The 27,783-nt window shown below is 38.5% G+C and overlaps 1 protein-coding gene across 5 annotated transcripts; it reads right to left on the reverse strand.

Annotated features, from left to right (window-relative positions):
- Nucleotides 1-142: 142 nt before the first annotated feature.
- On the reverse strand, nt 143-27,474 carry agfg1a (ArfGAP with FG repeats 1a). 5 transcript variants are annotated; one of them, XM_079886149.1, is made up of 14 exons: nt 27,024-27,469; nt 13,853-13,946; nt 10,880-10,995; nt 10,356-10,521; nt 8,974-9,133; nt 8,249-8,374; nt 6,725-6,796; nt 4,083-4,268; nt 3,747-3,906; nt 3,587-3,666; nt 3,399-3,503; nt 1,765-1,914; nt 1,525-1,610; nt 144-342 (listed from the first exon to the last, which is right to left on the reverse strand). In XM_079886149.1, exons 1-14 carry the CDS (start codon nt 27,188-27,190, stop codon nt 283-285), a joined length of 1,728 nt encoding a protein of 575 aa, XP_079742275.1. In that variant the 5' UTR covers nt 27,191-27,469; the 3' UTR covers nt 144-282. The 5 variants fall into 5 exon arrangements, with proteins under 5 accessions (XP_079742277.1, XP_079742275.1, XP_079742278.1 ...); XM_079886151.1 differs by lacking the exon at nt 3,399-3,503 and having other exon boundaries at nt 143-342; XM_079886150.1 differs by lacking the exon at nt 6,725-6,796 and having other exon boundaries at nt 145-342; nt 27,024-27,472.
- Nucleotides 27,475-27,783: the final 309 nt, after the last annotated feature.

The raw sequence follows: 27,783 nt of genomic DNA on the forward strand, positions 1-27,783 counted from the left end.
AACAGGAATGACAAAAGGAGCAAAGTAAAAAAAAAAAAAGCTCCTTTTCTCCAGACAACCCTGCATAATGTTTTGTTTTCTGTTGCTATGGATGTTGCCATAGACATGATCATGTATTTATTGTTTTGCTGTTTTTTTTTTTCTTTCTTATTCTTTTGCTCTTAAAATTCAATAAAAAATTCTTTAAGAAATTGATGTTTTTTTTTTAAAGCTACTTGCAGAACAAAACAGTGCAAGAGGTGCGAACGGGTCGCAGGTCGCCCGCTGGAGGACGAAAGAGTGCTATAAGAAGGGGTTTGTGGATGAGCCTCCTGCAGGAAACTGTGCTGCTGGCGCCCCTGCCTGGAAGACAAAAGATCAACAAAAACCCTGCAGATTTAACTTCAACATAACAGTCTTTTGAAGAAGAATACAGAATAGATAAAAATAAGAGACTTAAAATAACATTTGGAATAAAGTCTAGATTACAATGTATAACAATTAATTAGTTATAAATGACTACATTTAGCTTCAAATTTTTTTTTTTTGTAAATAATACAGAATAAATAAAATAAATAACAATAATAGAATTAAATTAACATTTGGAATAAAGCGTAGGCATAAATTATGAATTACAATGTTTAACTTAATTATAAATGTATAACAGTTACAAATTAATTAATTTAACTTCAAAATAAATGTTTTTTTTTTTTTTGTATGTAAAATGAATAAATAATTAAAGACTCAAATAACCATTAGGAATTAAATGTAGATTTCATAAAAGAAGCAAATGAATAAATGCATAAAAAATGAGTCAAATTAACATTTAGATTAAATGTAAAGTTTAAATGTTTAATAATTTATAGGTTACACTTTATTTTAAGGTGTCATTGTTACGGTGTAATTATATATATATAAGTACTGAGTAATATTAATTAACTACATGTACTTACTATAGGGATAGGGTAGGGTTAGGATTTGGTTGATTGTTAGTTACATGTAATTATGCATAATTAACTGTTATTACTATGGCAAGTACATGTAACATATGTAACAAGGACACTAAAATAAAGTGTTACCAATTTATATATTATAATTATATATTTTATTATAATTCATTATTATTAATTAATTCTAAATAACAGTTATAGCTTCAAAATAAAAATATTTAGTAAAATAAATAAAGAGACTCAAATGAACATTTGCAATAAAAATGTAAACTTTATAAAAAATAATATAAAAAAATAAGCCAAAAAAAAAAAAAAGACAAATGAACATTTGGAATAAAATGTAGATTTAAAATGTAAAATTATAATATATAAATTATTAATTAAAATTGATAATTCTGAATAAATTCTAAATAAAAGATTTAGCTTCAAAATGTACATTTTAAATGTAAAATTTGTAAAATAAATAGACTCAAATTAACATTTGGAATTAAATGTAGACTTTATAAAAAATGTAATTTAATAAATTATATATATATATATATATATATATATATAAAAACATTGCAATCTTGCAATAATGAGTTCTTTAACTCACCAGGAAGGGATTGTTGGTTACTCCAGGTGTCGTCATGTTCTGTCCAAATGGAGCGACCTTACCCTGACCAAACGCAGCAAAACCTCCTAACAAAACAAATATGTGACTACAAAAAAATGTGAACGTGAAAATCTTAATAGCTGAAGTACAGCTGAAACATTCTACAAAAAGCTGCATGATGGTGGACTGAATTGTAAAAGCATTAATATAACAGCATTAAAATCTTTTCTCAGCCCCTACCGTTGGGTTGTTGGGGATACGCGTGCGGCTGGGCGTACGGCTGTCCAGGAAACGCTTGCTGGAAGTTTCCACTGAAGCTGGTGGGAAGGTTGTATGCAGCAGCGTTTCCAAAACCAGTGGGCATGCTCATGGACGGTGGACCGAAAGAGGCTACGGGGCACAAAGAGTCTCAGTTTGACTTAAATACACACATGTGACTTTCAATGCAGTTTCCTTTTTAGCCAATCTGTGAGATGCACTGACATCATGTTTCAGGTTAACTTCACTGGAAAAAATCTTTAAATAACAGCTAAACTTTATTATATGAACTAACCTAATTTATTTACCAGTGGATTTGAAATGGAATTGCAATGGAAAAAAACATACAAACTAAATTAAGACAGAGCTTAATGTTTTTTTCCAACTCTCCACTCCGAAAAGCGAAATTTTACTTTTAAATTTAGAAGACCAATCTCAAGTGACATGCACTGATGAATCATTCAAAATAAGAACAGTAAATAGGGTCATGTTGACTATTTTTGTCCTGAGTACAGAAATCTGTGGCGCTAAATCGGCAGAGCAGATGACAAAACAGAAGAAGGAAAGAAACAATACACAGCCCTCAGAGAAGAACAACCAACAGTTTATAATATATAAACATACACACAATTGAAATTGATCAAAAGTGACAGGATCATGTGACACTGAAGACTGGACACTGTAAAACATGATAGCCCCCAATTAAGAAAAGAAAAGCTCTGGCATCGTTTGTTTTCAGATGCCACTTGGTTTGATATTTTGTATCTAATGAAATATTAATTGCCTACTGAACGTATATGCATTTGGTTAATTTTCTGTGACAGCTGAAGACATGGGATATCAATGCAAAGGATAAAAAGACAATACATTATGTGGGGTTCATCCACCTCAGACAACACAAGCACACCTTTCTTTAATGGGGTCAGAAGGTCAGGATGACCGCAGAATTGTGGTCAGTGATGTTTATATTATCCTGCTAGTCTTATGTCAAGGCTAAGCCCCAGAAAAGGAAGAGAAATAAGGGAGAAAATTAGAGAAAGAGAGAGATGGACATACCAAAGTGAGCCGCAGCGTAAGCCTGACCCTGCAGGGGTCCTATCATGTCTGAACAGCATGTCAAGAACACAGCCAAACAAAACCATCAGTCGCAGCGCACTTGCTCTTTTGTTTTCTCATTTTTGGCCTATATAAAAACTCTCCTCCTTATTCACATTTAAATAAAGACGCCTTTCCTTTCTGCCTTTTTGCTTTCTCTCTCTGGAACACAAACACACACACACTCAACATTTATCCGCCGCAGGGATATAGAAATCTCTGCAGCTCTTCTGCGGTGTCTTTGTATCTCGCGTGTGAGAGCGATCTCAAGCTGTTAGCTCCTAGCATGGAGACTGGGCGTATCTGACCCACTTAAAAATCTTCACAAAGCCCTCTGGTGTGTTAAATAAATAATGAGACACAAAACAAGAGCTGCTTCTCGTGTCTTAAACTCTTCCGAAACCGAGGACAAAGCCTGCTTTGAATTCAGAGGAGATTTTCTGAGAATAAACGCCGGGGTTTGACCGATCGACTTATTTAAACTCTAAGATTTAGCAGGTACATGTAAGCTACGCCTATACCTGCTGTGGCCACGCCCACTCCTGGCGCTGCTCCTCTTCCATTGGTCTGAAATGGGTTAGTGGCCTGCGGAGCCCCGGGAGCGACGAATGGATTTGTTGAAGGCCCTGTTAGAAAACGCAGTCGAGATGTAGGAGATGCGATGAAGGCGGCAGAATGGAGATCTCCAATAGATCTGAAAGACGTTTACCTGCAAAACCCTGAAGCATGCTGGGTAAACCCTGCTGTGCTTGAGCCGGAGCAACAGCTGTAGAGGATCCAAACATAGACCTGAATGAGAGAAAGAGTGTTCAACACGACCGAGAAAAAGACGATGAGAGGAAAAGAGACCTGTCTTTTTATAGTCTCACCCTTGCGTTGTGGTGGCAGTGTTGTAGCCGCTCACATTTGGCGCTGAGGTGCAAAAGACCGTGTCCAGTTCAGCTAGAGCAGCGTAGCGGTCGCCGCCAAACAGAGCTGCCTGTGGAGGGGGCGGACCCACACCTGCCGATGGAGGGGCCGAGCTCGTACCTGTGGAGGGAGACAGAATTTGTTTTTTTTAAACCCCAGCACACATTAATGCACAGGATACAGATACATTACCGGAAAGTTGTGCATTTCAAATATTTAGAAAAATGAGTCATGCTTAAAAAAATTCATGTCAAGCCTAGATAGAGATGAGCTGTAAAGAGTGTGTGAAAATGCACCTTGTTCAGGTTTGGTGCCGAATACGTTGTCAAGGTTGGCCAGGGCTGCGTATCGGTCCGCAGGGACACTGACTGCTTCCACAGAGTTACTCTGGGTGGAGCTAAACGAGGGAAAATCAGCACTGCACGATTTGGGGAAGTTATCGAAGTTGGCAAAGTTGGGATTAGCTAGTCCTGATGAGCTACCTGAGGAAGGAAAAGAAAAGAGAAAAGATTAAAGAGCAGTGTTTCATCTAAGTTTTGTTGTTGTGGAGCAACAACACAGTAGAAAGTCCATTTCACACGTTTTGTTTTGGGCAGACCCTGTTTTTTTTTTTTACAGAACAGTAAACTCCGCTAAAAACACGGAAACCCAAATTATTTATTAATTATTTACACAATAATGAATAATAATATTTAAATATAGCTGCAAGCAGCAATTATCGGGGCCAGGCACAAAGAACACGATAAGTCATGCCACCATGGCTGGGAGTGTCAGACCAACTACAACAATGAGCAGTTAAAGATATTTTAAGATGATTTTAGGCAAAATGCCTGAAAAATCATAAATACAGTCACTAGTTATTTGATTTAACGTTTTCGACCAATAGATGGCACTTTGACCAATTTGATGTAGTGTGGTCAGAGTAAGGTGACAAAGACACATTGACACATTTTTGGTGTCAACACGACAAAGCATTGCAGAGATACAGCCTCAGAGTCATTTTGGCTTCATGCCTCAACTTTGTTGCTGCTGTATACAAAAACTATAACTTTTTGTCAGCACAGTCTGAAGATAATCTGACACGGTCTAGGAGGAGTTTGAAGAAAATCAAAAATGGCAGACAGGAAGTTCGGTCAACTATAGCAAAATTGGTATCCATGTTCTCGGCATCTAGTACTGTCAGGGCATGGTGCCGAAGACACACACCGAGTTTCGCAACGATACGCCAATGCGTTCATAAAATATAGCATTTTACGACAAAATACAAAATGGCCAATATGGGATACTCAAAATGCTGCACCGAATCTAAAAGACACCAGTTTTGTGACTTTTGGACAAATTGTTCAGAAGTTATAAGCAAAAAGATACATTTTTCATATCTCCTGACCACTAGGTGGCACTGTGCCGAAACGGTGCAGGTGGCCTCAGGTCATGGTTGCCATAACACACATCAAGTTTGGTCAGAATTCGCTAAAGCGTTGCGGAAATATAGCCTCACGTTCATTTTGGTGTTCTATTTGTTGAAATCGTTTGCCCGTTATTCAAGAACGGTTTGACGAATCAACTTGAATTCCATAGCTTTTTGTCGGCATAGTCTGAAGATGATCTGTTCCAATTTTCATGAATATCGAAGTAACGGCCTAGGAGGAGTTAGAAAAAGTCAAAGCAAAGGAATCGGATGAAAAAGGTTTTTGAAAATAAAATAAATTTTGTTTCTAGCCCTTACGGTTCAAAAGTTATTAGCATAAATGTGAGTACAAATTTGGACAGTTGGTGGCGCTAGACACTCCAAATTTGCCATGCTGACAGTTCAGGCTGTCCTCTATCAGTGTGCCAAATTTCATAACTTTCCTACAAGTGGTTCTATGGGCTGCCTTAAACTCAAGAGTGGAAGAAGAAGAAACGGAAGAATAACAAGAACACCAGCGGAGACAATAAGGTGCCTACCTTCGGTGATTGGCCCCTAATAATCATAATTATTACATAAATAATTATAAGATTTGCTCTAAAAAATATTCTATTGAATTAACATAATTTTTATATTTTTCATATTATATAATTCAGTTTAATTGTGATGCAGCCCGGAATTAAACCACACCGTGTTCGTTCGTTGGCCCTTTTTTCTCCATTCTGTCACCTGATGGAGTTCTGGTTCCTTGCCACCGTCGACTCTGGCTTGCTTAGTTGGGGACACTTAATATTCAACAATATTATTGATTTGACTGTACTGATGCTGTTGTATGAGAACTGAACTGGAAGATAACATCACTGTTTTCTGCAGAACTGCTTTATAGATGAAATTAACCAATTTAATATTTGATTATCTTTACAACGCAACTTACTTGAGCTGAACAATGACACTGTTTTCTTTTTAAAGCTACTTTGCAGCCGAATTGATCTTGGTTTGCATCATTGAATCATTTTCCTGTTATCACTGTAAAGCTGCTTTCAAATAATCTGTATTGTATAAAGCACAATAAAAACTAAAGGTGACTATTAATTATATTCTTTAATTACATTTATATTACATTAATTTTAAAAATATAAAAATTATGTTTATTTTTAATATTAAAATTATAACAAAATATAAAGACTTGTTTTGTCAAGACAGAATTTTCCTCTCAAATCTCAACTGTTTTGTTCACAGTAAGAGAGTATGAGCTGAATGTGACCCAAAACGTTCAAACATCTCAGATTCAAGACATTTTCCCAACATGGGTCAGCTTTATCCATGTTATTCCGTCTACACAGGAGCAACAACAGAAGCACACAACTTAGAGGGAACATTGACTCAGAGGGGAATTCCTGAGGAGCTATATAAGGAAAATCGGATTTCATTCACACCACTGCATGATAGTGTCAGGAAAACCACTTCAAACAGCAAATGAACAGAGTGTGTGCACAAGACACACACACACACACACAAGCTGTGACTTACTGTGCATGGCCAGTGGAGGCAGCGATGAGGTAAACTCGCCCACACTGCGACTAAATGGGAGACTGTTGTACACTGACGTACGCACAGGAAATGAGTGAATGACAGCACAGGTATGAAAAGCAGGAAAGAAAAAGTAATAGAAATTATTAAAAGTTGGGGTCAATTTTAATGTTGAAAGAAGACTAATGCTCACACGGGCTGCATTTATTTGATCAAATTCAGTAATATGAAATTTGATACAATTTAAAATAACTTTTGTATTCTAATATATTTTAAAATGTCATTTATTTGGGTGATGGCAGAGCTGAATTTACTCCAGTCTTCAGTATCACATGATCCATCAGAAATCATTCTAATATGCGGATTTGATGCCCACAAAACATTTATTATTATTATAAATGCTGAAAAAAGTTGAGCTGCTTAAAGGAGAACTCCGGTCAATTTTAACATTGAGCTAATTTTTTTGTAAATTTGGAGTGCTGTCAGTACAGAGAACAACGACAAAAATCGGTGTTGCCTACACTGTGTTATCCTCTTTTTAAAATTTGCACCCTGTTGACTTCAATGGGGCAAGTTTTAAACCTGCTTTTAGCCTCTTAACATCCTTGATGTGTCATGGGTCATTACAAGTGCCCAGCCATGTGAGTGATTCCTTTAGAGTTAACACGGGTGAATCTGACTGCAGTAGATGTGAAAAATATGAATAAAAGTGATGTTATTTCAGCCAGCGCACATACCTGTATTTTCTTCCTGTTTTCGGTCGAAGTCCACAGTAATCGATTGTCGAGTTCACGCGCATAGGTTTAGTTACCTATTATCACGCGCGTGAACTCGACAATCGATTACTGTGGACTTCGACCGAAAACAGGAAGAAAATACAGGTATGTGCGCTGGCTGAATGGCTAAAAGCAGGTTTAAAACTTGCCCCATTGAAGTCAACAGGGTGCAAATTTTAAAAAGAGGATAACACGGTGTAGGCAACACCGATTTTTGTCGTTGTTCTCTGTACTGACAGCACTCCAAATTGACAAAAAAATGAGCTCAATGTTAAAATTGACCGGAGTTCTCCTTTAATATTTTTTTGTGGAAACCGTGATACATAGTTATAATTATTTGATGAATAGAAAGTTCAAAAGAACAGCATTTACTTGAAATAGAAATCTTTTGTGACATTATAAAAGTCTTTACTGTCATATTTTGATCAATTTAATGCATTCCCGCTGAACAAAACAGAACTTAAAAACAGAAGAAAAATAAGCCAAGCTGAAAGTGAGGAACTGAAATGACAATAAAAAAAAAAAAAAATTTCTTAGAGAGAATTAAATGTATAATTAAAACAACACTGATAAAAAGAAGGAATGGTTGAGAAGCGACAATGTAAACAATCAGCAATGAAAAAAAAAAGACAAACAGAACGAATCACATTTCTAAGTTAACAGCACAACTTGGACAAGGAGTCATTTCTTAAAGGGAGGCTTGAGGTGAATGGATGTTCATATGCCTGGCTGTGAGCTTGTGTTATACCTGGTTGTGTGGGCTGAAATGAGTCCTGTGGCGCTGATGGAAACGCTGCTGTGGTTGGAGCAGCCGGACATTTGAACGCATCAAAATTGGCAAAGTCTGCATTAGCATTAGCATTCACATTCTGCGCTGTTGGGGTCCACCACAAACAAACACACACACACAAACAGAAAATGGGATGAGGAATAACAGAGAAACAGGAATGAAACTATGGGATGAACATGTCCAGCGTTTAGGTCAACTGAGTCAGGAAATCTCAAAAATTCTATTAATTTTCACATTTTCAGTTAAAATACAATCTTGTAAATTTAGCTGACTTAAACACTGGTTGTATATGAAGACATTAAACATGCTGATGTAAAGTGGAATGATACAATGTCGAATCACACAAACCTAAAACAAACCCACTAACACATGACACAAATAAAAAAATTACATGCATGCATGAAATGAACAGAAAACCTCTACCCAGAAGCACTGGCTCAAAATCCAGCCATACAGACCCTCTGGACCTGGTTACTGGCATTAACTGATAAAACTTAAGACCATTACTCTCAAGAGATGCCAGTAAGGATTAGTGGTTATGGTTTTTGTGACCGTGGCAACACTGTCAATAAATCTAGTACAGCATGATGGGAAACCAGACCACATCCCCCTAAGAGTTGTCTTGAACCTTAAAGTACTGCTTTTTAAATGGATGGTTTGTTGTAGTGCGAGTTTGTTCTTACCTGAATGACTGTTGAAATGTGCAAAGTTGGCAAAGTTTGCGTTGCCCGTGGACTGCGAATGCGGACCTGCAAAAATGTCGCCACCCAGTTCGCTGAGCAGATCGAACTTCCTGTCCTGATACTGTTGCTGGGCCAGCTGAGCGCGCGACACAACCGGAGACTGAGAGGGAAGAAATAAGACCAGAAACTCGTATTAAGAAAGTAAAGATGGTCAATATTGATTTAATCTTAACCACAAATATAATTTGGGGTCGGTAAGGTTTTTAAATACGTTTCTTATGCTCACTAAAGCTGCATTTATTTGATACAGTAAAACAGTAATATTGTGAAGTATTATAAAATTTTTATATAATTCTTTTCTACTTTAATATATTTTAAAATGTAATTTATTCCTGTGCTGCAAAGCTGAATTGTCAGCATCATTACTCCTGTCTTCAGTGTCACATGATCCTTCAGAAATCGATTTTCTGCTCAAGAAGCATTTATTATTATTATTATTATCAATGATGAAAACTGTTTTGCTGCTGAATATTGTTTGTGGAAACCGTGATACTTTTCTGTCTGGTTTCTTTGATGAATCGAAAGTTCAAAAGAATAGCATTCATGTAAAATATAAATCTTTTGTAATCATACATTTATCATCAATGTAATACATCCTTGCAGAATAAAAGCATTAGGGAGCTTTCACACTTGGTTCGATTGCCTGGTTCGAACCAGAGTTCGTTTGCCCCCTCCCCTGCCCCCGCTGGGATTGTTCTCACAATCAAATAGTTTGGGTCCGAACCGTGGTGTGTTGGCATCGTGAAACAGCATCTGTTTACACCTCTAACAACGACGCAAGAGAAGGCGGAACAATGCATAGAGTTGCTCACCTCACTTTTACATTTTGTTTTTTTGAACCTTTGGCTTTGATTTCAAATGGCACTTGCATCTTTCTACTGCGAATATAGTGCAAATGCTCAAAAGAACGCGGGAGCCCATTTTTGCTGAAGGCGAGCAGAAATGAGACATGTATTCTCTGGACAGTATTCTGTACTCTCTCCGCTTGCAGTGCATCAGTCACGCTTATCAGGAAAGTGAGTGAGAACACACACAAACACACAGAATCATACGTCATCAATAGAGGTTCACTTGTGCAATTTAGTACGACTGCAATCATATCAGCAGTGAACCGAACTCCAGACTACCCTTTTCATGCGGACTTGGGTAGGTTTGAGTTTTCCGCACCTGAGTACGGAAAATAGCGCTTACATTATACAAATGAACCAAACTCACGGCAACCGAACCTAGATGTGCACCAAATGTGCTAGTGTGAAAGCACCCTTAATTTCTATACATAACAAAACAAAACAAACCCAGTTGCATATATATCATTGTGTTACCTGGCTGGGTGTGTTTTTGCTGAAGTGTAAACTGGGTACTGATTCCTCCAGTAACGTTTTGAGAGGTCGGACCTCTGGAGTGCTGCTGGTGCTGCTAGCAGACGAACCAGAGATAGACGCATGAACCGACGCCACAGTCGCCTTAGCCTGCTCTGGAGGAACATACCTGAGAGAAAGACATTTAAATGAGCAGAGCACACATACACCATGATGTGTTTATTTTATCTTAATGATACCAAGAAAAACATGTGCCTATGCAAATCCAATTTTAAAAACACTGGGAAAGTTTCAGAAAACACTAGGTAATAATTAACCAATATGACACATCACATGCAATAAAGTGCAAATCAAGACTCAAATGTGCTGTATTAATATTTTTTTTTACATACAACTTAATTTATTTGGTATGCAGTCATGTAATAAGTGGGATAATATATTTTGCAGTAATGATGACTGACTGTACATGACACCTCAATTAAATATCAAACATAATAATGAACATTTCAGTCTGTGCTCTTCCTCACCATCGCTTCTTTTCGTATTTGTCCTGAAGAAACTCTTTGACTTTCTGAGGTTCTCTGAAGTCTGGGATGGCCACGTTTCTGTCGTCATAAAGGCCGAGCCATATCGGTTTACATGCCTGCAAATGCATGAAAGCACACACATGAAGAGAGAAAAAGATCATCAGACATTCAAGTGGCAAATATACCATAAACATGTAAAACAGAGATTCATCCATGTCAAAAAACATGAAAAAGACTTGAGGGTTTTTAAAGAAACTCTGTCCCATTAATTCTTACTTTATTAGAGAGAAGACAGACAAACAGAAAGATTCTTCAGTATCTCTTTCTCACTGCCTCACATGTGTGAAAAACAATGCACTGAGGCATTCATACTAAGGAAAGTCTTGCTTTGAATACATGCACTCACACATTCTCAAGAAGGAAACAAATATCTTAAGTTGACATTTGAAAAACATTTAAATAAACTCTCTTGGGAGTCAAATGCACACATACTCAGATATCACAACTGATAAATTAACAGGCAAAGCGCAAGGCAGGACATGCTGCATGTGTGTGTGTGTGTATAAAGCCTTTCACAACAGTGAAGACACTGCCTCCATTTAGTTATAATCAATGCAGACACACATTTGTGTGTGTAAACACACACACACCCTTAAAAAACAGTGCTAGCAGCTTATTAATTATGTATAACAACAGCAGAGTGAAGACGCATTATCACTTGAGTCTAATGAGAAGCCCTACAGACACTCAGGGAAGTTTTCTATGACCCTCAAACATTAATGTAATAACACTTTCAGTGTTTGTATGAACTCGTTGTGCTGGTCCAAGAGAGGCCGGGTTGGGCTCATCCACGAGATTAAAGCTAAAACTGACCCAGGAATCAGTGCATCTGCCTTCAACGCTTCAGAAAGGCATACTAACTAAACTGACCACTGCAAAGTACACAGTATGTACTGAATACTATCAAAAATAGTATGCATTTTTTGTGAAAGATTTTTATTGCCATATTATGGATCAATAAACTGATAATTACTTTCATGATTTGGCCAATAATCAATAAATGGTCAAACTTCTGATAAAACTTCTGTTTTTTTTTTTTACACAGAAAAATGCTACAAGGGAATTTAGGCATCACAAATGTAATATACAGTATGAATAATGAAGATTTATTTTGAGATTGACTGAAGATTATTAAATTATTAGTGTTTTTAAATACCTTTAAGTCAGTGTTAGATGACAGAAAAGGTCATCTAAACGTAAAAAAGAACATGCAACATTAAATATCCAATATCAACCAATATGCTAAATTACAAAAGAACAAAAATGCAATATCAGCCGATAAACAATAAGGTACAGATATATATATATATATATTAGACTGGACTGATGATGCTGAAAATTACTTGAATATAAAATAAATTACATTTTAAAATATATTCAAATAGAAACAAGTTATTTAAATTGTAATATTTCACAATATAACTTATTTTTTGTTTGAATAAATGCAACCTTAGTGAACATGAGATAACTCATTTAAAAAATACAATATTTCTTACCAGAGTGTCTATTTACACTAAATGTAATTTACACTAAGTGTAAACAGCCTGTCTTGTTGGCAAAGGCTATTTACACTAACTCAGCCTTCCAATGCCTGGTTGGGCCACACAAGATTAAAAACGATGTGCTCCATTCAGCGTCTGCACTGGCGCAGGCTGTAAGGAGTATGGCGCATGAAAGTAGCTTTTGAACCGATCGACCCGAATCAGAGTCTGCCTTTTGCCAAACTCGCTCTTCTCCCTTTTCCCATCACATATCAGATTGGAAAGGCATTTATTTTCAATAAAAATGAAGAAAATATTTGAAAAGTGGAAATAAAGTGTCTAACGTGCGTTTAATAATAAAGTGTTTATTGGTTAGGGGTAGGAAGGACATATTGTTCCAATAAGGCGGCATCAATTTAATAATTTTAATAAATATAATCATTTACACTCTATGTTATTATTGCATCCTGTTAAAGTACAACAATACTGGGGTGAAAAATAGTATCTGCCACTATTTCTAAGTATACATACACAGCATCTAACAACTATTTGCACTTATTGCAAAGAACTGCTACTTTTTTATAGTGTAAATAGAATATATATCGCTATTTGCACTTAGTGCAACTAGCCGCTGCCTATTTCTTACTGACCCCAACATTTTGAATTGTAGAGTTTCTTGCGTTGTTCAAAAAGGCAGTATGTGCACTCAAACTCTGAAATATTTGTGCAAATGCATTATCACTTAGTAAGCTAGACAAATTACTGAAGATCTGCCAACTTCAACAGTTTGCGTGACATTCCCTCATCATCGAAAACCAAATCAGAAGTTCAGACTGACAGATGCTGTGAGACTTTAATACACCAAACCCGCTGTCTGATCAGACTGATCAGACATAAAACAACTTCATAAAACAAAAAGTGTGCACACGCATGCACAGATCATCCTGAAATTCATCATGGTTTAAATGGGAGATTAAAGCGTGTGCGTAATGAGACACAGAGCACTCAAATAAGAGTCTCCTCAGCACGCAACATCATTTCCAGCTCATCCTCGTTAATCAGGCCTCACGAGACCTGGGAAAAATCCCAGGAATGTTGAAGAAAGGAAGGGGGGAGATGAAATGTGGTTCAGAAGAAGCTCTTAGAGAAACACACATATATATACACACACACACATATCTACATATTTATATGGCTACTCTATTTTTAGAACAACTGTCTCATAATTTTATTGATGTAAGGGCGTTTTCAAGAAAAGAAATTCCAGAAATTCCCGTCATTTATCCTATCACAAACATACGACTGTGACCTCGACGTAAATCATAAACTCAGTGGCGTCCAGATATCAGCACAAACAGTCCACAGAGATGACGACACAATCACCGTGTCAATAAAAACATCACTGCACTTTGACTATGCCATCATCAATTACCTCATTTCCATGCTTCTGTAGAAATTCAATTTCCTGTAGCGTGAAAGTCGTCATGGAAATAGACTTCACTCTGTGGGGGGGATTCAGGCCTCGTCTAAAGGGGAGAGGAAAAAAGGGTAACAGATTAATTAAATAAAGGAAAGTGTTGCAAATCTCCTGTAGTGTGAATTAGATTTTCTGCTCCCTCTCACTGTAACTCTTCATTACAAACCTGCTTATTACACACAGATCTAGGACAAGGACAAATTCAGACTGCTCGGCACCTCGCCAAGTCTGTGTGCGGAGAGAATGAGAGCGTACGGGTGTGTGAGGGGGTGGAAGAGACTGATAGTGTAAGTGTAGAGAGAGTGGTGAGCTAATGCTGCCTTCAAATCACACCGCAATGAGCGCTTTGTAGGGTGCTTCACACTGGCAGTTTAGTTCGGAACGGGGCACGGTTCGCATGAAAAATCGCTAATGTGAACGCTGTCATGCGGATGGTTTGAACTCGGTTGCACTCGAACCGTGCCGCAGTTCGTGTGAATGTGAAAGCAACACATTCAGCCTTCAGCTGAGAAACTATTGATGCCATGATGGTTTTGAATTGCTTGAAATATAATTGGGATCGCTTCCAAAAGGAAAATACAGTTAATTGCAATGTGCAGCGCAAATCTTTCATTTAGGCTACATAATATTATATTGAGAACACCACTGTAAAAGAATGTTGCGCCCATGTTTTAGCACGTCGTTACGGGAAGAGCACTTCCACAACAGTTACACCTTCAATCATGACTAGCACAGTCAAATTCGCATGTGCATTCACAATAAAATGTTGTGATATCTTTAGATTTAAATGTTATTAATTGTTGTTATGGGAAGAGCGCATCCACAACAGGAGTTACACATTCTGACTAGCACAATTAAGTTCGCTTGTGCTTTCACAGCAATTGTAAGTTGCAACATTATGTTTATTTTGTGTATGTGTGTATATGTATCTCATTTAGGATGCGTTTGGTTAAGTTAATCAATTTCAAATGTCAATTTTCTTTCCACATAAAGAAATTCACAGGATGAGGAACTGAAAACAACTGGATGACCATCTGATGATTCAATGCGTCTTTGAATCAGTCTGTGCGTGTGTGTTTATTCCACAGCGTCATGATGATCTTTGAACACTTGATCTCTGAATGCCCAAGAGCAATGTAAACATGTGTAAGGGCTGCCCATTAGAAAGCCTGTTTCCTTCCTGTATTTACCCTGTTATCGTTCTCAGATTTGCTCTCTAGGGATCAGTGTGTGTCTACTGGAGGACATGCTGCCTCTGATTCTCTTACGCATCCGTTTTGTTATTTCCACCCCCTGATCTCTTCCTTTCTCTTTCATCTAACGAAGCCATTTGCAGTTAATAACTAACAGGAAGTTCATTTAGGTAGTTAAATGAAACTGTTCACCCAATACTGAAAATCAACTTACTAAACCTCATGACTTACTCTCTTTCGTGAAACACTCATTTTTGGGTTGACTATTTCTTTAAGAAACACTCAGTCACATGCACCTGTTTCTATGCCAGTGGAATGGGAGGGAGCGTTTAGTACGTGTAAGTATGGAAAAGACATTTAAAGCTACTCTGCCGTCCCTCTGCTGAAACGGGTGACAGTTCATCTGACACCTGAGCTGCAACAGATGTTCAAAACACCATTCACACAAACGCACCCCCTCGAAACCCCCAAAAGGCAAATCCAAACATGCCAACACAGCACTTCTGCTCTAACAATCGCAAATAGTTTGCATGTGGTAATGCAAGTGTGCTGGTAAATTCCCTTAAAAAAAAAAATTCCCAATTCTGTGGACGTCACCTGTAACTTCCTCTATTATATTTATATTGTGTGTTTCCTCTTATGGTGCCATGAGGCATTCAGTGATAAATTCTGAAGGGCATGAACAGAAAGGCCTTGGTAAGATTAGACCAGGTGCTAAATTATTCACACGATCTGCTGCGGGCCATTGGCACAGGGTTGGGATTTTGTAACCGTGTCCTCCAAGAACCATTCGGCTTCAACAAACTTCCTCAAGCCGAACGTCTAACTTACCCAAAACTGCCTGTAACCATCGCACCAGTAATAATTCTTCAGCAGCCTCATAGTCTAACCTTTGAAATTATGCAAATGTGCTATGAATAGGTATTATTTACATTAGTTAGCCGGATGTAGTAGAGCTCCTAACAACAGCTACATAACAGTGATCTACACTCACCTAAAGGATTATTAGGAACACCTGTTCAATTTCTCATTAATGCAATTATCTAATCAACCAATCACATGGCAGTTGCTTCAATGCATTTAGGGGTGTGGTCCTGGTCAAGACAATCTCCTGAACTCCAAACTGAATGTCAGAATGGGAAAGAAAGGTGATTTAAGCAATTTTGAGCGTGGCATGGTTGTTGGTGCCAGACGGGCCGGTCTGAGTATTTCACAATCTGCTCAGTTACTGGGATTTTCACGCACAACCATTTCTAGGGTTTACAAAGAATGGTGTGAAAAGGGAAAAACATCCAGTATGCGGCAGTCCTGTGGGCGAAAATGCCTTGTTGATGCTAGAGGTCAGAGGAGAATGGGCCGACTGATTCAAGCTGATAGAAGAGCAACTTTGACTGAAATAACCACTTGTTACAACCGAGGTATGCAGCAAAGCATTTGTGAAGCCACAACACGCACAACCTTGAGGCGGATGGGCTATAACAGCAGAAGACCCCACCGGGTACCACTCATCTCCACTACAAATAGGAAAAAGAGGCTACAATTTGCACGAGCTCACCAAAATTGGACAGTTGAAGACTGGAAAAATGTTGCCTGGTCTCGATTTCTGTTGAGACATTCAGATGGTAGAGTCAGAATTTGGCGTAAACAGAATGAGAACATGGATCCATCATGCCTTGTTACCACTGTGCAGGCTGGTGGTGGTGGTGTAATGGTGTGGGGGATGTTTTCTTGGCACACTTTAGGCCCCTTAGTGCCAATTGGGCATCGTTTAAATGCCACGGCCTACCTGAGCATTGTTTCTGACCATGTCCATCCCTTTATGACCACCATGTACCCATCCTCTGATGGCTAATTCCAGCAGGATAATGCACCATGTCACAAAGCTCGAATCATTTCAAATTGGTTTCTTGAACATGACAATGAGTTCACTGTACTAAAATGGCCCCCAGTCACCAGATCTCAACCCAATAGAGCATCTTTGGGATGTGGTGGAACGGGAGCTTCGTGCCCTGGATGTGCATCCCACAAATCTCCATCATCTGCAAGATGCTATCCTATCAATATGGGCCAACATTTCTAAAGAATGCTTTCAGCACCTTGTTGAATCAATGCCACGTAGAATTAAGGCAGTTCTGAAGGCGAAAGGGGGTCAAAAACAGTATTAGTATGGTGTTCCTAATAATCCTTTAGGTGAGTGTATACTATATCTTTTGCACTCTATTTCAAGTCTTCTGAAATCATACACTATTGTGTGGGAAGCGTGTTACAATGGTTCTCAACCTTTTTGACTTCAAAATAACATTTAAAGAGCCCCCAAGATAAATATATTTTTCTGGTATATTTACGACTTAATTGCATTAACAAAAAATTGTTTGGGACTGCTATTTAGGCTAATTAATAGCGTTACCTTATAGGCCTACTGTTTATTCATCAGATTATTAGTCGTATTCGTACAATTTATGTGTATGTTAAGTAAAAGGGGACGCGGTACGTGTGTGTCAACAATTGTTTTTGTGAATTTTTTTCAAACAAATAAATTATAATATATAGCCTATATATTAGGCTATAAATATATACTAAAAAAATATATACTCGCGGCTTGATGACCATGGGAAAATGTGGGTCCCATGGACAAACCACTTGAGAACCACTGCCCTAATGGGCCCTGGGCCCCCTGATTGTGTAGCTCTCAAAACAAGGGTAAACTCAGTCCATTTTGTGTTCTATAGAAGAAAGAAAGGCATATAGGATTTGATTGACATGATGGAGATTAAATGATGACACAATTGTAATTTTTTGATTGACGCTTTGCTGGTCATGGTCACAAGCTAAAATTGGCCAGTACACACAGAATACAAACAGAGAACCAAAACATATGCCTTACATAAAATATGTGCATTTTAAATTCACACCATTGTTAAAGTTGGCATGAAAAAGAAGTCTTTAAAAAAACGGTAGTCTTTTCTTCCCTATTGTGATTCCCTATTTTTCCCTATATCCGAGTGAAACAGCTTCACAAACAAGAAAAAAAAAAATGTAGGGCAGGGGCAGGACTTGATTTTGTCCAGCGGGAATTGATTGGATTATTCTGGTGTGCTAGTGCTGTGAGTGACAGGTCCTCGCGCCAGTAAACACGTCATCAGAGAAGAGAAGTCGGTGCAAGAGTGAGGGGAGGTGATTTTGATTCAAGATTACGACAGAGTAACATCCCTTGAACTTGCTGCACTGAAATGGGATCAACCTCAAAGTGGGCGAACAGTCTCTTGTTATTCAGCCTGCATCTATAAAAAGGAGGTCCTCATTTCATCAGGCACAAGGACGACACACTTCACCCTTGACATAGACAAGAAGCATCAGAGACAGAACATCAGCGACTGGCCAAACACAAGAGCATTATTATGATGTCATTTTAGGGGCAACGCTTGCAGAGACGGCTATCCAATAACATATGAATCACAGCCAGTCTTTGAGAAATTACACAAAAAGACTTCCACCAAATCATCAGGACAACTGAACATTATTTGGATCAGGATTCAGGACACCACTAGATGGATTTACACCTACTGTGTGTTGGGCAGCATTGCCTAATGAATGACCCTGACACACACCCACAGAAACACAATGGGAAACACAGGACTGATCCCACGTGTACTGGGTTACTTGCATTTGTTCAGAGGGTTTTAAGAGCGCCAATGTTTTGTTTTAATGTTTGAGATGGAAAGTTAGCAAACAGTGCCTAAGGCCAACACTTAACCTTTAAGAGTAGCGTGTGAGAAAGCCATTTCAGACGGTGGTGAGAAGCTCTGGCATCAACTTCACACACCGGGTGAGCCTGCGGATGCCGCATCTGGTTTCAGTAATGAGAGTGTGAGGTGTGAGTTGTGCTTGTGCGATTGGTGGTTGTATTGGGGTTGATGATGCTCTGAGCAGGTGGATGACGGGCTCGGGCAAAATGGGTCAAAAACTGGGTGAGAGGCCAGTCTCCTCAGTGATAAAGTATGGCAGAAAGAGAAATACATGTATACACATTTGTGAGGTCTGTCAGCATGTGGGTTTGCACAATACTTCAGTTCCTCTTAAGAAATCACTGCCAGATAAAATGTTGAAACTTCCTCTGAACACATAGGCCCTACATCATTTGAAGTCATCAACAAACCCACAAACACACACACACACACAAAAACCACACATCTGAAACAGCAAGTCTGCAGAAAGGTATTCATACCATTCAAAAGTTTGGGGACAGTAAGAACGTTTTTGAAGGAAATTACTACTTTTATTCAGCAAGAACACACTAAAATGATCAAAAGTAACAGTAAAGACATTTATAATGTTACAACAGATTTCTATTTCAAATAAATGTTTTTCTTTTGTTTTGTTACACTGAAAATACAGAAAATGTTTCACAAGAAAATACTATTTTACTTTGACATCACAGGAATGAATGACAATTTAAAATATTATTTATTACAATTTAAAATAACTTTTCTATTAGTGTTTTTTTTTAAAAATAATACTGTTTTTACTGTATTTTTGATAAAATAAAGACTTTTTAAAAATCCTACCGACCCCAAACGTATGAAAAGCACAAACTACTCATCAGACCGCAACATTGCACAACTCACTTCATATGAATGATCTTTACAAATACTTTTGCGCCATACCTAAAAAGAAAATTCTTTAGCCATGACATAATACAGAATGCCTTTGAGTGCCTTATCGCTTTTATGAAACAATTACTGCTTAACATAAAAAAAGCTTTCATGATAAAAAAAACTTCAATAAAAAAAAATAAAAAAGAAAAGCTTTCATTAAAAAAAATGTATGAAGCAATGGTAAAAAGCTAAAGAGGCAAACCAGCTAAAAGGAAATGTCACATGCCTAAACAATAGTGTGTGACTAAAATAAAGACAAGATAGAGAGAATAAAGAAAGACAAAGAAAGAGTATGTGGGTAAGAGAGAGTGAGAAGGTGAGAGATACATTGAGAAAGAAAGAGTATGTGGGTAAGAGAGAGTGAGAAGGTGAGAGATACATTGAGAAAGAAAGAGTATGTGGGTAAGAGAGAGTGAGAAGGTGAGAGATACATTGAGAAAGACAGAGGAAATGAGTAAAAGAGAGATTGAGAAGGTGAGAGATACATTGAGAAAGACAGAGGAAATGAGTAAGAGAGAGAGATAGAGAGAGATAGAGAGAGATAGAGAGAGAGAGAGAGAGAGAGATGGATCCACCCTGTTCTGGAATGGGTTTACTGGGTTTACTAACTGACCCCGTCATAAAACTAACAGGGAAGTGTTTGCTGGTAGCTTGACATCATCCAATCTCTACTCAGGTAACACTCCTCACCAAAAGATCTGTGTTCCTATTCAGAGATTTATAGAAGAAAATCACAGTTCAATTAAGTGGTCAGCTGATATATGGCTTTTCTCAATGATGCTGGTCCGGATATCTTGAGAGAAGGGCGATCAACGGCTGATATTACACTGATAATATACAGTATAGGGTGAATTCTGGTATATATTGTTTTTGTTTTTAATTTACTGGAATTCACCCATGTTAAATTATGGTGTTTGGTGTTTTAAGCCCCCAACGGCGCCTTCCAGGCAGCGAGGGGATGGGTAGGTTTAAGATTGAGGGTAGGGTTAGCTGCCTCTAATGAGCCATTGGGGGCTTAAAACACCATCGAGCTTAAATGATGTTAGGGTGATGATACATCAGGGTATAATGATGAGAACAATATTTTAAGCCACAAAAAAAAAAATCTAGCCTATATCATAGATTTCTATCCTACTGTGATTTGATTGAACCATCAAATTAAGTGAATATCTGAAAAGTGTGAGTGGAGCAATGGCCTTTGAACACATACACATACACACAACCACTGAAGCAAGAGGACAATGTGTGCTTCCTGTCCTACTGTTTCCACTTCCTGTGCACATGCAGATCACATGCTGCTGATGCAGCGAATACTTGACATGCACTTCCTGTTTAAGAAACATACATGCTCTCTCATAGTCACATGTACAAGCCAGATAATGACCAGAGTGATTATAAATGCACAGATTAGAGAGTGTGATTAAAGTTCAGATCAGGTGAGAGGAAATGCAGCAAAATCACTGCATGATAGTATCAATCGCAAACACAGACCTGAATAAAATCAAAGATCTGATAACGTGCTGAGGCAAAAGCTGTACACAATGAGCTGAAGTGTAATACTTTAGGGTTAGGATATAGAACAAAATAAAAATGAATGTTCAGAATTAAAATCAGTCAATCATTTTTTTCATGTTAGACCAAGAGTACGTGATTTATGTCTACACGTGGTTTACGCCTTTTCTACATTTTTTCATAAATTTAGAATAAAATCATGATTTGTTCGTGAAAACGTTTGTACGCAGATTTCATGCACGGTTAGTGAATGAGACCCACTATGTATGAGCAGCACGGCAAAATCAGTTTTTCAGGATTAAAACCGGGAACCGCTGGCACAGTTGTGAATCCGGGCAAGGCCAGAGGATCATCTCCCCATGCAAATGCCCTAATTAAAATCCAACACCTAATAGCTCATACATTAATAGCATGTTAATCATTCACTTTTCTACAACCCAGACAGAGAAAATTGTGCATATATTTTGCTTTTGACAATCAGCTTAAATATAAAGTGTACTAAGATAAATTGCTAAATTAAAAGGTAGTATTAAACAATTCATTTGAACTAAAACTAATGATATAACCTAAAGAATAATCCATATACTTAAAAAAACCTACACTAATTCTATGAGAACAGGGAAGTCCGACTCCACACCACAACAATAACGAAAATGACAGAGGAACAACATCATTTGAATCACTTTTAGAACAATTATTTTTCCAGCTGATAAACAAAAAAACCCATCAGAATCAACCTGACAAAAACGATCTTGAGCATTTAAAGCATCAGACGACATAACTCCTGTGCGCGCTTATAATAAGCAGAACATTAACGTCCCATGGTGTGGATGCTAATATAGTTATCGTTTTTGGTGTGACTGAGCCTTAAGAGGGACGTTTACTGTCACACTGTCAGTTGTAGAAATGTTACTAAAGAGGTTGCAGATTGGTTGTAAGAAGACTCCCATGCTTTGGCTGTCTGACATCTGGTGTGCACGCTCCAGTGCGGGGAGCAGACGTCTCTCTCCGGTGAAGTCATTTAAAAGCTGGTGCTTAGAAAAGAACCTAATTATCTCCTCTGATGGAGTTAACTATGAGAGTCACCGTTCGTTCACAGACATGCAATGGAGGAACAATACAAGCCAATAAGGCCGCATTTACACTGCAGGTCTTGATGCCCAACTCGATTAGTTGACTATATCCAATTTTTTTGATGACCCAGCTTTACATCTTTTAAAAGTGACCCATATCCGATATCTGCATTTACACTATACACTTGGTAGGCGCACTGAACCGGAAAAGCTTGGGCCGAAAGGAAGCAAAAACGGCGCTATTTGCAATGGACGCAGACAAGATGATAATACAGGCTTTTGCTTTCCGCACCATCTTTAAACAAGTGGAGACATAAAACATCTTCACGCTGAACAGGTAAACTCACCTACTCAATAGACCCCTTTTATCGCCTAACTGCGTTCATAATCGCACTCTTGCAAACTATTCTATAACTCAAACCTTCAGGGAAAATGTTTTTTAAATAAAGCCTGAAAGAGTTTTTCGAAAGCTTAGTGGTAATGACACAGAAGTCATGCATGCGACTTTGGCGTAGTCCTTATACCCTTACTTTGTACTTCTGGCAATTGTATTTATGCTTCAAAAAGTTGTGTTCATTTGTGCCGATTATCTTGATAAACAAACTGTGTAAGAATAGCCCCTTTCACACTGCGAGTTGATCCTGGAAAATTGGCATAAAACTGCCAGAGTGCCTTGTGTGAACGCAAACACGTCCCGGGATTGAGTCCGGCATCGATCCCAGGATGGGGACCTAGTAACATTGCCGGGACCAGTCCCGGACAGGGCCCTGTGTGAAAAAAAAAAAAAGGCTGTGCCGTATGATGACGCTGAATTTTCATTCAGATCAAGCTCAATCGGATCGATTAAGGTGTTTACATGAAGGCTTTTCAGTCCGATTGAGCCGTCAATGCGATTACTAATGGATTATTTGGTTGCATGTAAACGTAGCCAGTCAGCGTGAATGAACCAAAATGAAAGATCCCAGGACACATTATCAGTGTATTTTCCGGAATCTCTGTGTTAAAGGGGCAAATATTTTGATGGCCACAGAGCTTATTTTCTGCAATTATCCTAAAGCCAATGGAAAATTCTTATTGTCTTGTTGTTGAGGGAACCAGTGTGAAGGCCTGTTCACACCGGGACGAATTTCGCGCGCGATATTCGCCGACGTTTAACGCCTCGTGACTAAACAAAGGACGGCAATGTGAGTGTGCACACCGACACGAAAAACGCCACGCGTAAAAGCGTCATTTTTTAAAAAACGCCTCGGGTTCGTTTTTTTGGTTTGACGCACTGCGTCAAAAACTATCTGACCAATGAGATTGTCGCTTTTGCTCACGTGTCTGGAGCTTCTGAAGTTACAGTAAAACACAACTTGGGGGCGCTCAAACACAAAACGGTCTTGCCGAGCACACATACGTAACAGCGAAGAAGATATATGCCAAGTAGCGTCTACACTGGGAAGAAATAAGACGAGGAAGATGCAAGGCAAGATGATTGTAGAGCTGCTGGTCTCGTTGGTGTCAGAACATAAAGAACTATATGACAAACGCGACAGCGACTACAAAAATTTTGATAAAAGAGAACTGTTATGGAGTGGTATTGCAGAGCAAATGGACCTTGTGTACCGGGGTATTTCTGTTTTACATTAAGCGCCATCTAATGTCAGGGAATGAATTTACATGTTCACTCGGCTCATCGTCAGCGAAAATCTCTTGGGTGTGAACACAAAAAACGCGTTGAAAAACGCTGACGAATAACGCGCGCCGATATTCGTCCCGGTGTGTACGGCCCTTAATGCTTATTTCTAGGCTGGCCTACAAACATACACAATCCTTGCAGTACTCTATTGTTAGTTTAGTAAGTTTAGTTTTTATTACTGACTATCAGCCTGATCCACCTTGCATAACTAACAGTCCTCAAAGCTGTGCAAAGGCTTGTTCAAATACACCTAATCACACTTCCAAATAAACTAACATGATCCTCGGTCCTCTCCTCACTCCAGGACTCCAGAAGAGTTCAGCTAGAACAACAAACTCGCTTCGGATTTCTTTTATTTGCTCAATCGATCGCACTCATCTCACTATCCTCTCCTCTGCCTTTGGGAGAATTATTGACCATTTCTTTGTAATTCTGTAGACCGGTCACTCAGAAGAAGAGTATCCAGTATCTGGACAACGGGACGACGTCCAACCACACCACAGCACAGCAAGAGCATTTATCAATAGCTTTACTCAGGAACAGTGCCAATCTGTCAGACTATTTGTTGCATTCCTCTCTGAAGTGCTTAAATGGAAGGCAGATGTTTCACATGGGAGTCAACGAGGGATCATTCTCAAACATCTTTCCACCTTTTGGGGGAGTAGCTCAAATGTAAGCTATCTGTTAGGAGGTGGCTATTGCAAGACTCTTCTAAAAATTCAAAGGTGTGAAAGGTCTAGTAGAACGGTCTCCTCCTCATCCAGTTGCTGGGAAATTAAACCCATTTTTACGCAAACCCGTGAGACCTTCCTCATCATGTTTCAGACACGACTGGTTCAGGCAGGTTCACTAGTCATGAGTCAAGAATGTATGAGATAGTCCTTCACATCTCTGTTTCTGATGATGAATTAACACAACCAATTATTCAGATTCTTTATGAAGACATTTAGCTAATGAACGAGCACAATAGAAGTATTAATACTTTAAAATATACTATTCCATTCCGACAATCCATTTCAAACTCTGCTATCAAGGCGAATATGTTCAAAAATGGGAAAAAGTGGGTCAGCTTTCATCATATTCAAAACCAAGAATAAAATTAGGATTGAATTACACAGCAGGAATAAACACATTTATTCAACCATAATATTGAGCCCAACAGATTACTGCACCACTGTGTTCTTAATTTGTTTATAGAATTTATTTATTATTGTTATTATAAAATGCATTCAGTTGCTTTTTCATGGACACAGTGGTGGAGTAATCTGTTGGGCTCAATATTATGGTTGAATAAATAGCCTATAGACATAAAATAGGCATTTAGAGCAAAAAATATGTGGGTAATTTCATCTCAAGTGGTTAAAAATTAAAAAATTCTAAACGGTAAAGCAACTTTGGACCACTTGAGATGCAAAAGGGCGATATTAATTCAGTAAACCATGGCTGTCAGCTTCATAGATGCGAAAACTTCTAGACCACACCCATGAAGGAAGGTAGTCTGCTTATTTCCAATTTTTACCAAAATCCAAGCAAATCTGCATCACTTACTTGCAGCAGGATCACTCTTGCAATCTGAATTAAAAAGGCATTATTTTAGGAAGCATTTCCAACTCTAATCCAAAATCCCCTGCATAGACGACTGTTACACAACAAGGATGAAATGCTGATACAGCACATAAGAGGTATATTCACTATACACTTATAAGTCACTTTTAAATGCATCTTTCAATGAAGATTCTGCTAATTTAATGGCATGTTTCAGCATTCATTCCTGTGCCAATTTGACCCCTATCAACTAATGGGGAAGCATCATTACACGGAAAAGGACTTCTTCCGTGTAAAGATCAAGATGTCAACTTCAGATATCAAAAAGCTGAGCAATGCCAACAATAGATCGAGAGGCACGACATATAACTAGGCTATATTTATGCATGTTATCTACACCACCACATACCCCCAAATATGATGATCCTGGTCTTTATTTAGATTTACATGTATAAATACCAATTATAGCCTATTCTGTGAAATATTAATATTATAAATATGTACACACACACACACATATATATATATATATATATATATATATATATATATATACATAAAATAAACTATTAGTGTTCTACTGAATATAGCATTAATATAATACTGCTAATTAATTTTTTTAATTTTTTTTATTTCATTGATTTATCACACTGTCTATCTATTAATGCATCATCACATTTTTCTTATAGTACTCAATATAATACTGTGCCGATAGAAGTATTTAATTATTTAAATGTTTTTAACAACAAATTTATTTTAGATACTTTTTTTTTTTACATTTTTATAATGTTTTCTCAAACTTTTCCACACTCTTGATCTTCATATACAAGCAAGTATAAATTGAGCTTCATTTAGGGATTGTCAATGTCAAGCCCAGCCCTCGCTATCAGGAGAGGAGTGCGCACACACACCCTTTGCCACATGTCACACAGTCACCATGTGTCTCTGACTATCCAGCTCTTCCACATGCTCTACAGAGGTTTATCTGATCTACAAGGGCCTCTCCTTACAGCTAGATAAGCCAATGCAGGACATATGAAAAGTCCAGTGATATGCCTACAGGTTTCACTGCCCAAGTTTGCTGGAGTATCAAGACAATAGACACTCATGATTTTACTGCATTAGCCCAACCAGACGACCACCCAAAATACAATTTACCCACCCATCAAGCCTGGCTAATTGACAGATAACCAACCCCAACCCCCAAAAAGACAACAACCCATTTTACCCACCCTTATTTACATTTTAACCCCCCTAAAGAAAAACATTTATGTTAATGGTTCAACAGCTGGGTTGAAATAATCGGTCTCAAAACCGAGTGCGCTGCCTAACTAGACATGTTTTATGGCTTCACGGGTTATGATGTCTAGGTAGGCAGCGCACTCGGGTTTGAGACACAGACAGAGTGCGAAATAAAGAGGCTCACAGACAGACAGACAGACAGACAGACACAGGAGGGTGGCTCACAGGATGCCTGAGCAGGACGTGCAGACGAACGAGCCCACGGTCATGTTGGCGTAGGTCGGGCCGCGCTGGTCGCAGTCGAAGCACTTTCGGTTGAGCGCCAAACTCGTCATTTCCCGCAGCATCTTCAGGTGTTTTTCCTCCTGCTTTCGCTTCGCGCTCGCTGCCATGGCCGGAGCCGTTAATATATACCGTTGGTCAGTTAAAAAAAGAGCGTAATAAGAATCCAATACGTGTAAGGGTCCGGATAAATATTAGTCCGGCACTTCTATAAAACAGATCGCGAGGAAAGGTAGGCGAGCCGGAGTTCTTCAAAAGGGCCTCACGATTCACGAACAACGGGCGAAAAGCGCCGTAGTGATGAAGAGAGGAGGGTCCTGAGGCGCAGCTCTTTCTTTAACAGCCAGCCTGCCCACTCTACTTTCACTGCTTACGACCAGCCCTCCCACTCTGCATTCATTTCTATTGATTGACCCGTGCAGTTTAACACAACGGCCAACAGGGGGCGAGGACAAATAGTAGGATGAGATACCAAAGGGCTGAGTGCTAAAACTAACCGTAAGACTTCTTATGCTGTGTAAATCTGTATGAAAATATAATAAAGAGACATTCAACAATAGTTTTGCTCAATATATGTGTTTATAAGTTAGAATAAATATGTTGTTTTTGTGTAACAGGGTCAGTAATTTGACAAACCCGCTAGCACAGGAGCGAAACTCTGGTAAGGGAAAACGAGTGACCAATCACAGGCGCCACTTAGGCT

Source organism: Squalius cephalus (genome assembly GCF_949319135.1).
Source record: "Squalius cephalus genome assembly, chromosome: 11".
Taxonomy (NCBI): Eukaryota; Metazoa; Chordata; class Actinopteri; order Cypriniformes; family Leuciscidae; genus Squalius; species Squalius cephalus.